General features: G+C 40.0%; 1 protein-coding gene across 6 annotated transcripts in view; it reads left to right on the plus strand.

The window, feature by feature from the left end:
* The window catches only part of kcnip4a (potassium voltage-gated channel interacting protein 4a), a 130,311-nt gene that overhangs the window by 80,275 nt on the left and 34,806 nt on the right, over positions 1-15,230 (plus strand). Inside the window, exon 1 of one of the 6 annotated variants that reach the window (XM_069170226.1) lies at positions 2,856-2,970. The exons of the other annotated variants lie outside the window; for them this stretch is intronic. Coding sequence (XP_069026327.1) covers positions 2,862-2,970 — 109 coding nt within the window. The 5' untranslated portion in view covers positions 2,856-2,861. Of the gene's footprint in view, positions 1-2,855; positions 2,971-15,230 lie in introns of those variants that run through there. 6 annotated transcript variants of the gene reach the window in all.

Below are 15,230 nucleotides of genomic sequence, written 5' to 3' on the forward strand. Positions count from 1 at the left end.
ACAACAATTGAGCCCCGTTATTGCCTGATATATCGGGCACTAAATGTGTTGAGATAGATTCATTCCTTTTCGGGGTTATTTAATCGGTTTTGCTCACTGTACGAATTCTTATTCTTATAAAAGTCATGTGAATGTCATCTCGGGACAATCAGCACAAAATGGAGCCCAGTTTTGTTTTCAAATATCAATACATAATAAGCTGTTCGCATTTATATTGTTTGTGTGATATTCTAATCATTATCATAATTATCACAATTCCCAGGTGGGGGGGGGGGGGGGGTATGACTCATTACCTTATTTTCATTTGGAGTGATGCGCTGTTCATGTGATGCTGTTAGAGCTCAGTGTATTTTTCTGGTAGCAGTTTTGTCAGTTTGCAGGAGCTGCAGACGCTCTCCGCCACCTACAGCACGGTGCACGCTACCAGCTCCAAACAACGCACCACAATGCTCCGCACTGGCAATTACATTCATCACCAATCATACACTGATTGATACAGCACACCCTGCGCTGATGACATGCACAAACCTCGATTATTTTCATCACCATTAGCTGAAGGCCTTGATTGCACCCTGTGCAAAGTTCTGAGGTGATTGCAGGGCAGATGTTGGAAAGTGGAGAACGTCTCTTAGAGATTAGGTCACGGTGTCGGTGTTGAATAGAAACGTCTCGGGGAAAGTCAAATCTCATGTTATTTCATGTTAAAACACAGCTGGAAGTTCCTTTCCTCTCAGTCTAGCTCCATCTCACACCTTCTGTCGCACCTTTTCACCTTTACACCCTCTGTTCTCCAGGAGCTCACTACACAGATGGCGGTCCTGCTCATGTCTGCAGACAGCACACACATACACACTTCTGCGCACACACTCACTCACAGACACTCACACACTCACTCTCACACACACACACACACACACACACACACACACACACACACACACACACACACACACACACACACACACACACACACACACACACAGAGTCTCTCAGGGTTTGGGAGCTATATTTGGCTCTTGCTCAGCTGCCTCAAATAAAGGAAAGTAAGTGATAGTGGGATAAATGAGCTGCCCAAAAGCATGCACAGCAGAGAGGTTGTTTCCATGGTAAAACGGCACAAACAATTCCGTTTGAGCCAACAGGCTGTGGAGATTAGCATGGGATCTGTTCCTTCCCCGAGGTGGTGTGCAAGGGGACCTTATCTGTGGAGTGGCTTTTAATTACAAACTCCATTGTACATTTTTCTAATTAAGCATTTTAAACGTATTCTGGAAGGATAGTCTTCCTGTGTTTTTGGAGCAGGCTGTGGTGGACACTGCTCTGCATGGAAAAAAAATGATTTAGCTTTTTGCCTAATCTTGAGAATCTGATAGAAACCACATGCTCTTTTCATCGGCTTTCCTCAGCTGGATGTTGTCAGTTTATGTGGCCCTTTTGAAACACGTTCAGGTCACTATTAATTGTGGAGTTTGTCTGATTTGGTATCTACAAGATGTGAGTTAGTGAAGGACTCAACAATTTTCTGGGTTCACCATGGAACAAAGACTATCTGATCCTGTTAAAATTCATTCATACTGTGTATTGAAAAATACTGCTGGCAGACACCACATGAAATCTTTCCTTTGTCTCCAGCAGCCACCGGCAGCAGACCGCAGGCACATTTCCACCCAGAACCTCCGAGTCCTTTCTTCTCTGCCGTGTTGTCTTTCTCCCTGACCTCTTCCTTGTTATCTCTCCCTTAAGGTTTTGCGCTTTATTTAAAGTAAAGGTGCTGTTGAGGTCACAGACACGGGTTATTTCTTGAGCTGACATTTAACACTGATCAGTCCTCCCGCAGCCACTTTTATGGAGTCTCAATCATACACGTTATTACTTCCTCAACAGAGTAAATATTGAAAAGGTGGGGAATATTGAAAATTTTAATTACTGACTTGGGTGGATTTCAAGGTGCTCTTTGTCAGTAAAATTCCTCGAGCAATTGTGCTCTGATTTTATTCTATTATTCAGACAAAACTCTGTTAGCGATGAGCTGTGTTTCCAGCTAAAACCATTTATAATTTGCACGTGCTACAACATGCAATTCACAAATGATGTGACCTCTTATTATCACAAGGATTTTCTACAGCGATTAATAATTTCATCTGAGGTCAAGTGCCCTCTGTGATCTAATCAAGAGTAACACTCATCAGGATGGTTTATGATTGTCAGACAGAGAAAATAAATAGCCACACGAGAAGTTATTAGAAGTATTTACCCATCATTTGCAGCGTGATGAAATAATTTGCATAATTTCAAAAAGTTATTAAAGTTTTGTCTATTTAACAACAGTTTACAGCTGTAATAGCTGCATATCAATTAACAGAGTAATGAGGGCAACCCTTTTGCATTCTGGCATTTGCTAATTGGCACCAAATTAAAGTTGAGACTGCGATGATGAATTGCATTTTGAGCTGATAATGATGTCAGATTTCCCGAGAATTCATCTTCTGGGAACCATGAATGTCAACATGTTTGCAATCCATCAAATAGTTGAGATGTATTTGTGCATTTCAAATCTAAAATATCCAGATAAGAATCTTTATTTTAGGCTAGTATACTGTAAATTCCCTCCATGCCTCTTTTTCCATTCTCTCTGCACGCCCCCTCCTCTTTTTCCCTGCCACTCTATCTCCCCCCCGTCCTTCCTTTCTCTTCTTCACACTTATTCTCCCCCTCCCTCCACTCCCCACCTCTCTGACTTGTGCTGGTCTCTCATCGGAGCCAGAAATGCAGGGCTCTTAAGTGGAGTTAAATGGCCTGCAGACGGTGCTGGACGCTGAGCTTTACGTCTTCGGCAATGGGCATCCTGTGACCCGTCCGACATGTTGACTATGAACTTGGAGGGACTGGAAATGATTGCTGTGCTGGTAGTTGTGGTCCTGTTTGTGAAGGTGCTGGAGCAGTTTGGTTTGTTAGAAGCCGGCTATGACGGTAAGGAGATGGCAAACTCTGTTCACGCTGTGGAATAGATTTTTTTTTTCCACTGTTGGTAGTTAGTAACCATTTGTTGTTTCCCAGGTTTTAAAAAAAAGATACGAGCATCGTTTGCTAGTTTTGCCTACCGGCCGAGTGTTTTTCATCTGCTGTGTGCCTTTTGACACGTTTCATTGTAATTCAGAACTCCCACGTGTTGCTCTCTCTAATGTCTGTCTATTGCTGGTTAATATATATGTTAGTGTTCACCTTTAGCAACCTAAAGCACAAGTCTGACTCCTTTATCATTAAAATGGTTAAGTTTGTCAAAATGTAATATTTTATGGAAGCATTGTGATTTTGGAGTTTGGCTCCTCCTTCAGTTGTGTCTTATTGACATCATTAGGTCAACTTTCAGTCTGTCTCTCATCGAACCAAAGTCTTTAACAGCCTCTGTGTCTGTCCTTTCAGCTTTTTAATTTAATATGTTGCATCTATGAGTCACCTGACTTTGTGGCTAATTGGCTCAACAGTTCGGATTACTCATGCACGACGGCCAAATATGAAAATCTGACATTCTGCTTTTAATCCTTTTCATTGGATCTCGATATCATTTACAGCTCTCATTTAACATCCAATATTCTTTGTACGATCTTGACACTTTGCTTCCAATTTGATGATTAGTTTATTAAATTTGAAGGAAATTAGATTGTATGCGAAAGCTTGCATCATCTGTGGGCTTGCTAACTTGTTTATCCAAATGAGAGTTAGACAGCTAAGGACTGAATGTCACTCGGCAGCAGCTGGAACCTTGAGAACCTGGAACTTGGTGATGGCTGGAAGCTGCCATGATGACTTTAACTATTCTCATGTGAGCTTGGAAAAATAGAAGGCGTGATATTCAAATGAAATCAGGTAGATGAAAAATTATCGCAAATATTATGTTACTGTTAATTAGTAGAGTCAGGATGTGTGTGCAACTAAATGTCGCATATTGAGTTCGGTTACTGAGAGATGCCTTTGCTTCGTGATTAATTTTTGTTTTTGTTTTCACTTTCTCTTCCATGTTGCTTAGCGGCGAACAATGATTGAAGCTGTGCCCACTTGAGATTTGTCAAGGTGCCATACTGAGTCTCCCCCACCAAAGTGTGAATCTAATATTCAGGAGTTGGGTCTCTGGCACCGAACACCACCTGCTATTTATAAGCTCCACTTACTGTACAGGCAGCTAAGATGCTTGCCTTATGGCTGGTCTTTCACAAGTGAGAGGCAAACAAACATCCTCCAACCAGCTAGAATAAAAGAAGTTGGTGTTGGCGTTGCTTGGCTGACCATTTAAAAATTAAACACTTGCTTATTTCACTTGTATTTTTAATGTTTACTCAAATATGACATGAATGCCCAGCGATAACATGCAAACAGCAACAATCCCATCTGCACGTGGGATTGTGAAAATGCCATATGTCCAGTCTGTTAGTGCTGGTACGTTTTGTTCTGAAAATTAAATGAAATATAGTAGTGCACATTTTAAAACAGTTTTTGAGTGATTTAATATATATTTAAAAGCAGAACTGTTTAAACTGTGTCTGATCAGTGACTTTCATAAGAAATGGGTGGGATGAGTGTCCTTTCAAAGGTCCAACTCCAAAAGAAGATTGGATTATTTCATTTGAGATGCTTTATCATAGATCAGTTATAAAAGATCTTTCCAAAGACAAAGCCAACAAGCCAAGAAATACGACTGCAATTTGTAGAGTTGATTATAACTCTGTGGTGCTCTCCCACTTGATGGCTTTTGGAGAAAAATAGACTTGAAACACATTTGGGCGCAAATGTCTCTTTTCAGTCTCTGTGCCTCTCTTTAGCGGCGTGACAGTGAGTGACGGTGGTGTGCCACCAGAGCACTGGGACGTGACAGCTCACACGGGCAGCCTTTGATATGGCAGGTTTTGGAGGTTATTACCCTGCTGAAGGAGGGGCTTTTATCGGCCGTGACTTTGGAACAAATGATTCTCATTGGAAACGGTTACCACTGCCACGTGCATTATCGCGCCTAATTTTCACTCTTTGACTTTAAAAAGGACAATTTACCTTCATGTTCTGGGTGGAACGGGTTTGTATCCAGCGTGAATGAAACTTTATCAAATGTCTTTATCATTGACCAAGCCACTGGTATCCTCTGTCACTCCACTGACTCAAGCCATCCAAGTCTTATCCTACTGTAGGTTATTGTGTTTGTAGAGCTACCGTCTGTCACACATCATCCTCCCATTGTTGTAGCTTCTACTCACAATAAATCCCAGCTCAAGTGACTGGGCTCTTTTGTTTCGTTATGTGTTCTTCTCAAGAACTGTGTGGTACATTAATGTCGTATGAAGCTGGATTCCACATGGCTTGTATGTTATTAAGATGAGCACTTCAGAGAACAAGAAAAATCCCGTTTTAAACTGCACACTATGTGAACAAAGGCACATGGCTTCAGTCTTGTTTATCAGAGACACAGCACATGGTTTGGCTGCACAGAGGAACTTAACATTTCCCAATGTGAATGAACAAAGAAGTCAAATTTGATTTACATCGTAATAGTGTTTGATAAGAGGATATGTTAACACACATGAAGGCTTTATGACGCATGATTCTTGGAGTAGGCGCCACACATGGTGCTGGAGAAATCACATGAGGAGGTTTAATCTGTGGCATGCGAGCTGTCATTTTAGACCTAATGTGTTTTGTTGATGTGTTTTTATTATTACATCTTGTTATATTCTGCTGCTTTTATGGATAATAAAACGACATATTACAGCTGTGTACCAGAGAACTCGAAACATCGATTCATTGTACATTACATGCACAAACATTCCCACCAGGAATAGAGTATAATACCATGAACAGCTCATAACTGTTGTTTGAGATAAAGAGCTCTCTTTGAAGTTAGGGGTGAAGAAAAGAAAAAAAAAAAACTTTAGTCCCCAGGAAAAGTACTGCCTGTTTAACTATGTATGGATTTAAGATTCAACCCTAAACTTTGCAAAAATCCTCTTTCATTGACCTACATGTGAGAGTTAGCAGATTTGCCAGCAGAGGGAACCAAAGCTTACCATCAGCTTCAACCAGCAACTCCAGCTGCAAGTCCAGTGTTTAGGTGTAAAGGCAATGCCAGGTTGCTCTACTTAATTCAAATGTATGTTGCAGTTCTGTGTAGATAAATCAAATTAAATATCCAAAACCCTGCAAATAGTTTTGAGTTAGATTAGTTTTTCCCGAATAACTGGGCATATTTCTTGGGCAGTGGTTGTTAAGGAGAATATTCATTTATTTTACACTTTAAATCCAGACTAATAAAACGGTTTGCCACCATATCAATCCATAATATCTTTGCACTGTAGAAAATGTCCCGTGGAAAATCAGACAACAGCTGACTGTTTACATAAATGTCAGGTGTAAAACATATGAAGGTAGTCAACATATCAAAATATATGCAAGCGTAGAGCATAGTTACGACCACCAATGCTGCCTAAGAGGACGCTCTCACTTTTGTGATTACTTGAGCAGCCACATGAAAGCGTCTGATGGCAGAAGCTGATCCGAGGTCAGCGCAGTTAAAAAAAAAATGGCCTAATTGCTCTCCTTTTATAAATGTTTCTAAGCTGAGCTCGGTCCGTCCCTGTGAGCTCACAACTTTGACAGGGATTACTTCACAGGTTAGAGATGGCACACCCTCCCATATGGTACAAAAGGTTACAGCTAATTTTGTACAAGTTCAGCACTATAGCGGTGATGTGACAATTATACACCTCCGAGATCATTAGTGTCTAAAATGTAGACAGGGGAAGATAACAGGGAAGTGTTTGAATAGAGCGAGTTAAATAAATCTGACGTGTTAATCTTGGAACTGTTCGTGTCTGAAATATGATGTTACCTATCTGTCTCTTTTTCTAATATTTGTGCTGTTATACATATTCATGCTAGCATCTATAATGTGCTCCTTATTGCCTCCATCTTACATTTATTGTAGTTGGATATTATTCAGCGAAGGAGTATTAAAAACTCTGCAATTTATTATGATTTATTTTGAAAATAGCGTGGAGCCTCAGACAGGTGTTGGAGGTATATTGTTGTGCCTTATAGCTTGCCATTGAAATAAACACTGTTAGTGATGTTTCTGCAGACAATAGCTTTACAATGTCATCAATCACAGCAGTGATAAGGGAGCGACTATTGTCTGTTTTTCAGAATCCAGAATTTATTATGCTGTAACTTGATTTAAGCTTTTTCTGCTGGCACATTTGTAAAAGAGCAGATTATTGTTTTGGTTTTTTACCTTAATTGAAGAACTACTTTTACTATTACTATATAAAAAAAAAAAACACCTTGTTGGTAATAGGACCTGTACAGTAAGTGCTGTTATGAGCTCGTGTGCTTTGCATTTAGCGTCATTCATTTTGGAGGTTGTGTAATCGTGTACATAAGATAATGAGTGAATGAATCGCCTGAGCGCAGCTTTAAACCTTCTGTTTTAGTGTTGAAACAACCTTAACCTGTTTACATATTGAACATTAGAGTAGTATTAGCATTTAGGATCAGATTGTCTGGGCTGACTTGTCTCTCCTTTTTTTTTTTGCTGGCTTAGAAATGTTCTCCAAATATGGAGCGTTTTTTCACCACGGCTTTGATTTGCAAGTTGTGAAGTTACTTTAAGTTACTTTAATTTGTCCAAATAGCAGCTGCTGGTTTGGCAACTTGGCAGCAGAGAAGAGTTTTATGCAGGAAAAATGCCTTTAAAGTTGCAAGACTGTCCCCTAAAATCAGTAACACCTGCCAAAATGTGGAGAAAAATGCTGGTAAAAAGTCCATCTTTGTAAAAGGATATATGTAAGTAAAATGATGTATGAAGAACACAAAAAAAACATGATGCAAGCTCATGATCCTGTACTGTAGATGTTATATTAGCCTTCTCCAGCAGAGCATAGGAGAGCTTGAGTATAAAGGGGATTGGTTTTATGCTTTGGCTCAAGGTGGCGCTGGGGCACCACGACATAGGTTCTTGCTATAAAGTTCTATATCTCTTTTATGTCACCAAATAACTGAATTTGCTCACAATTTAACGCAAAAACAAAAAAGTTTCCTAATTTGCATTGTTGGTTAATATTTCATGTATCTGATCTTACAATAGGAAACTACAGCAAGTTCCCCTCTTCAGACATGTAATTGTAATATAACAAAATTGCAGTTTGATTAAAAATACAACGAATTTGGTCCTTGGTGGTTTGTTTTGATCTTTTGTCCCTGGACAGAATGAGCTCAGTAACCGCAGACGATCTGAAGTTTTTATGTTGCTGTTGTTTAGTGTTCTCAGTTTCTGCATGTGTGCAAAAGTCTCACATAATCTTACCACCTCTCAAAATAACACAATGGCTGCTTGTGTGTCATGCAAACAATATGGTGCTGTTTACTGTTATTGCTTTGGCGTGACTGCCCTCTCTGTTTTTGAACGACTACTATGAAATAAAAATACATTTAGCTTCTTCCCACCACAGGGTTCAATACATTAAGTGAACTTCCTGGAATGAAATTAAATCACTCATCATGTGTAATTCACTCAGGTTTTTAATTCACTGTTTGTCTTCGGGGGTCATTAAAACTTGTACTTCGCTGCTTCGCTTCGAAGCAATATCTGATCCGCTTCATAGATCTGTGAACCAAACGCCGCCAATAAATGATTTCCTCTCATTTAATACCATTATGGCAAGGGATGTCTCCACACAATTAACTACAGTTTTTAGAAGTGAGATATTATTAACACCTCGACTAAAGTTTGCTCGAGGAGTGCCCTTTGCTTGTAATATTAAATGGATAAGCTGAATGAATGCAGATTTTTTTTTTCCATTAAAAACATTCAGGGTTTACCATTTATCCTGTCTTTTAAGGGTGAAAATATTGTTCTATTCTTCCGAATTCAATAATATGAGGAATACAATTCGGTAAAATAGTATATTTGCCTCAAAGCATGTAGGAGTGTAAATGTGTGATGAGATGATTTGATCATCATCGACGGTCAAGATTATGGCAAGCCATAAATCGGATTAGTCCTGTTTTCAGATGGATGTTATATGTGAATTTGATTCACCTCCATTCTAACAAGTGAGAAAATGAACAGTGCCAGCAAAGTGTTTTATTCCCTGTGGATAATTTAACACCTTTAGATTTATGTCCCGTGCAGACACTCGGTGCCAATGCAGGGAGTTTTACACCCTTTATGCAGCCAACTGGAAAGTAAGGAGGCTCTCAATGGCTCGGCAAGTCGAGGGTCACAAGACGGAGCAAAGCAGCTGAAGACATCAGAGGATTCTTTTGTAATATTAAATACAGAAACCTTACCGACCTCCTTTTTTTGTCACATTATATCAATAATGAACATTTATGCAAATATTTCTTCCACTTAAACAGGTTTTTAAAACTACTTGAGATGATATTCAGTGATTCATTTATCACTGAGTGCATTTCTAGTTACTTAATTCAACGCTTTTAAAGCCAAATTAAGTTCGACTTTGAAACAAGTTCACAGCAAGTCTGACTGTGTCAGCTACTCTAGTTCATATAGCTAACGTGAGCTCAAACACAGCTGACACGCAGCGAGTCATTCCATTGGTGTTCTCATGCTGTCTAATGCAAATCTAATATTCACTCATGTTCTCCCTTTAGTTTGATCCAATAATTTACGCTTCCTTGTCGAAGCTAAGTCGGCATCACTGTAGATGTTTCATGTAGTGCTTCACGTGATTTGTGCTTCTACGCAGGAAATGTGTATTTGTTGAACACAATCCCTAACAGTAAACCTAAAATGATTCTGATCATAAATAACACACTACTCATCACCGTCCTGTGGTTCTAATGTTGCTCAAACGGGAGCTCTCCGGCTCTCGCGCACTGCTTCCACAATTTTATATCCACAGTCACGATTCTTTTGAAGAAATAACCGCCTGTATGGATTTCCTCTCAGCATCCTTTTCTTGCTGCTGAACTCTGCTCGTCATATCTCATCCTCTGGACAGTGGCTCCAGCCGTCTCCTATTCTGTCTGCCATTTTATTTCGCCCTTGTCTTTTCTCCTTTCAGCGTCCCCGCTAATGCATATTCTCCATTGGCCTTTGCACTTGAAGTTCAGCTTGACTGGCACTCTGCTGCTGAAGGATATCGTACCATAAATCAGATGACAGGCTGGCTGTGCAGAGGAAACCCATGTCCTGCTCTTTACCTCTACGTGTTGTCCACAGTGAGCTGTCAGATAGCCCTGCCGGAGCTAATATGGCAAAGACGCAGAGAAAAGCAGGTCAATGTTATCTTCTCCAGCACACTGGCCTGAGCTTTGTATTACTGTCTACTTGCAGACAATGCCATTGACTTCTCCCTTTTACACTAGAACTAATCATCTGGGATGAATTGGGATGTTGATAAGAATCTAGTGGACCTGCTGCGCACAGAAAGCTGCCATTTCTTAATGAATGGCTTTCACTTACAGGCCTCTTCCACTCCGGAAGTCATTGTTCCGGATTCTGCTTTTGTTTTTGCTGTCTTACACGACTCCACAAGATCCGGGAGCAAACTTTTGGTACCCTTTGGGAGGTTGCACAAAGTCAAGGTGGGGTGGGTGGATCAGTCAAGTAGCTGTTGCTTGTGAGTCATTAAACAAGTGATGCAAAACCAAATGCAAAATTGTGTTCCCTGCTTTTACTGATGTAGTTGTCAAGGTAATTATCGCCACATTATCCATGCCTTATTTGGCCTTATTTGGCACAGTGGCTGAATGCACCCAACAATTTTCACATCAAGTATTGATCTAAGAATATTTTTTCAGCTAATCGTTTAGTTGATGTCAAAAGATAACGAAAAACGCCTTTCACGATTTCCTAAAACCCAGGTTCACTTTTGAAATCAGCTTCCCTTGTTTGGTTTGACTAACAGAACAAATGACAAACGGTAAAGAAAAGTTTTGCAGGTCAATTTTTAGCTCATATCAGAAATATCTGATGTGAAAGTGCTGTTTTGTTTTTTTGTTTTTTAAAGCTGTAAGTACAAATCATGAATGAAACTTTACAAATGGTTGAACTCAACTGGAATTACACATTTGTTAGAATAATGCGATTAACATTCAGCACGTGGGGAATCATCAGCTCTCGCATGAAGCTGAAACAATTCACTCACACTTGTTGATCCTCCGTCGATCCAATGGTTTGTGTCTGAAGGGTTAAAAATGGCCAATTCCCATAAATGCATGCATCCTGGCGGAGTGAGTCAACAAAGTAAGTTCTCAATATCAGAGCCACCCCATGGCACTCCACGGTTGATTGCACACGCTGCTTCACAGAGGGTTGCCCTGGTTCACGGCTCATAATTGCCTTCCCCTTCACAGGCGCCGCCTCAGTAGATATGACAGCCTCATTTTACTGTGCCTTGGAAAACACAACGCAAACACTAATGCTGCTTTGCATGCCTGAGTAAATCGCTGCAGGTGTCGCCTAATTATATCACCCACTTGTACCCTAAGCTGATCTGTAAACAGCGGGACTATCTCATCTTCGCCTCTTTGCCCGTCCGCCGATCGGTGTCGCTTTGATTGATTACATCGCAGCCAGTTCCCCTTCTGCTGGTCTCGTACTTTCACACGGGCTCACTGCGAGCTTCAGGAAAGATAACACTTGTCCAATACTTAATAGAAATGTTGTCTATGGACTGTTTGGTATGCACATGCTGTTGCTGCGCAAAACAAAACTAATAAAGAACCAGAGGTCGTTACAGTCTCAGGAAAAAATACTCAACTTGCTCCAGCACCCGTTTTTATTGTTCTCCTGCTTCCCTAATAGTCTGAAGGGTTTAGAAGGAAATGATCAGAGCATGCTCACCATTAACTACAGTGTCCATAGGAAACTCTTAAAAGCTTGTTTTTTCTCTTTGTTTTTCTTCTCTGTATTTATTGCAGTCAACATGACTTCTGTTTGTGAGATGGATTCATTGACCTGTAGCGCTGCTCATGTCCTCCGTGTCCACTCAGCCCAGACACAAAGTGATAAGATCCTCCCCTGGTGAATGCTGAGGATGGAAAGTGGGAGACGTGTGGCAGTGATGAGTGAGAAAAATATGTAATCTCTTCCCAGATCAGTGTTTTTCGGTCTGCAGAGGTGCGGGTTTGTCACTCAGGCTCCTCCTGTTCATTACGCAGATAAGAAATGTGGACCTGAGTACAGCTTGACATTTCGGGCTCGGATCGTTTGGCGATGGTATCCAACTGAGGTTATGGAGGTTGGTCGAGGTCTTTTGTGGAACCCTTCAGTCACGATGTCATGATGGCATGTGGTTATTTGGTTTGTACCAGCTGTCATCAAGTGATTGGATGTTTTTTTTCTTTGTAAAGCCATCAAAAGTTACCAAAAGGAATTGTTATTCAATAAAAGGTCCATTATTAACATCCATCTGAAAATATTCAGCCGAGGAGAAAATGTTTTCACCTGAGAAGACCAATTTAATCATTTAAAAGGCATGAATGTCTGCTGACATGAACAGATTTAGAGAAATACTATACAAATGTAATTAATTTGAAAAGGGCATATATCAGTCTGTTCAATTTCATCACCGCAAATGACTGATTTTGTCCCGACTCTTTAATTTTCCAGATGTTAGCTTCAGTCCCAGTGTTATTAAAGTTATTTGTCTGGCCACGATGTTCTACACAATCACAGCAGACACACATTTTTATATGGGACATATTTACAGCTCAGTAGTTGAACCAGAAGCAATGAACAACCTTTTGTCTAAATCTGCATGATGCCAGTGGTACGACTTTAATACACATATTATGACCATAGTAAGTCTGATTGGAGTAGGACTTGTGTACATGACAGTTGTATTGTAATTTTATACATGTTTGTCTTTTATGACAGCAATTGAGACAGTTGGCATCTTTCCAATATGGTCACTGAATCATCAATGTTGTGAGTAGCTATCTGTCAAAGCTCATTCAGGATGCTTTTCTCCTTTAACTTGTCACGGCTCCTGTTTTCTTTTTCCACTTTAGATATAAAATAATTTTGTAATTTTACTCTTACATCCCCGTCAGGTCCGTAAACGCTGAAGTCTTCGATTTCCCATCTGTCAGGCCTGCCGTGTTGTGGCGTCGTTAGAGTGGTGATTGTCCAGAATTTGTGTGACATTAATTGACCAAGATGTGGGGTGTAATATTTATCTGTCAGCAGCACTGCTAGAATCACAGCTCTGATAATAGCTGGATGGGTGCTTCCTGTTACAAAATCCCCACACCCACTTTTTCACAACACGTATATCCAACTGCCTCACCCTCACAGCTTTAATAATTTATTGTTTGGATATAGTATCTCTATACTGGAGAGAGGTTCTGATAGGTCAAATCTTTCTGGCTGTTTTATTAACCATTTGTCTATCGGGGACCGTTCGGAGAGCCAAGCCATGAAAGGGAAAGGCCTGAGGCAATGCATCCCCCTGATTTTGTGAAAAAGGGATGCATTCAGGAAAGTGAAGCCTCTTCTGGCTGCTGTTCATGTGGCTTGAATGGTTATGTGATGTCACTGCGGCTTCACTGATGTCGTGCCAGTGTCTACATGTTGGCACTGCTGCTTGGAGCTGGATGTTGCAGCTCAGGAGAAACTGAAGCATTTAACTGTTTGTTCAGCTGATATTTTATGTATTGTGTGTGACGGCTGCATAATGCTTTGAACAAGACCTGCCATTCTTCCACGTGGGAATTTGTTATTGCCTTTGATTGACTCACTGTTGTGCTACAATAACATTGGGACATATTTTTTTTATCCTCTTCAGGATTTTGATACTTGTGGTTATTTTAGATGATTTTTGAAAGCTCAGAGAGAGTACAGATTTAAAATATTGGATATTTAAATTTAGGTATTTGTTCTCTAACAGCCATCAGAAACAGTTACACCTGATTTAACTTGATTTCGGTGGCTTGTGGGTTTTGAAGACAGGCTGTAACCACGACCATGACATATCATATTTGAAGTTGACCAGGCCCCTTAATAAAACCAAGTCCAGTGTTCTCTCTGTGTGTCTCCAGCTGAGGTGGAAAAAAAGTATCTGGCTTTCTCGCTGCTAATTGTGCCCCGTTATTCATAAGCTGGTCACTAACTTCGGTTGTCAGTTGCTGCTGCGCCGGTAGGGTGAAGTGGATTTTTAGAGCTACCTACTACTTCTGGAAATGTCAATGATTAGAGTGGACCAAACCAACAAAATCAAAACAAGCTGAAATGTGCTAAAACGCTCAGTGGAGCTGAGAAACACGAGAGTGGCTTGATCAATATGAGAACCAACTTTCATATTACAGTTATTTAATCTACCGTTGATATAGAAATATTGATTATTGCAACTTTTAAAATGTTCTTGCTATGTGCTCGACGGCGGTTTGGACAAATTTAGCGATTTTGTCATTAATCTTAAATCAATATTTTCCAGCTGACGTCCAAAAGACAAAATTAATCTGTTGGCTAATGTAGATCATTAAATATGGAACAGTCTGTAGAGTTGGAAAAGAAAAGTAGACTGACGGTCTTTACTGGAACAAGTTCATTTACATTTTCAGGAAGCATACGTCATTGCATTGTCATAAATACTTGAATATATGTAACAAACATTTTTATTACTGTTACTATTACAATTACTGTACACAGTATATCGTTGAGGTGAGTCCACCATCATATTTCAACAGCACGGTTAGTGAGTAGATTTTACTTTCTATGGATGACCTCTCACACCCATGACTGGTTACATGGCCAGGGGCTTTTTTTTTTTTTTTTTTAATTTAAGCAGGATGTGTCGGCTGAAACAATATTATCTTTTTCAAATTCTATCAAGCTAAATTATTAACAAAGATAAAAAAAAAAATAAAAAAAAATCTGACTTACATCCCTTATTTTCTACGCTGTGTTGTTGTGAAAAAAAAAGCAGTGACAGATAGACTGCATTTGAATGGCTGCGTGTGAGTTTTTCCATCATTGGTAAAAGCCACTGCTTCTTATTGAACATTTATCAAGCGGTGAGTCACGGGTTCTTATCACGGTGCCAAAATAATTTCCTGCCGTGATGATTGTAATTAAGGTGGCTTTGTGCATTTACATCAGTGACATATGGCTGCCTTTACTGTAGATGGAATTACAGCCTGCAACACAGCAGAGTCCCAATAATCAAATAGAGTGCAGAGAAATTTTGTTTGTAGATGCAAATAACTACTCGCAATGTGTT

Source organism: Embiotoca jacksoni, unplaced genomic scaffold (genome assembly GCF_022577435.1).
Source record: "Embiotoca jacksoni isolate LCO1_2020_lvr unplaced genomic scaffold, fEmbJac1.0.p SCAF_49, whole genome shotgun sequence".
In the NCBI taxonomy this organism is placed as follows: Eukaryota; Metazoa; Chordata; class Actinopteri; family Embiotocidae; genus Embiotoca; species Embiotoca jacksoni.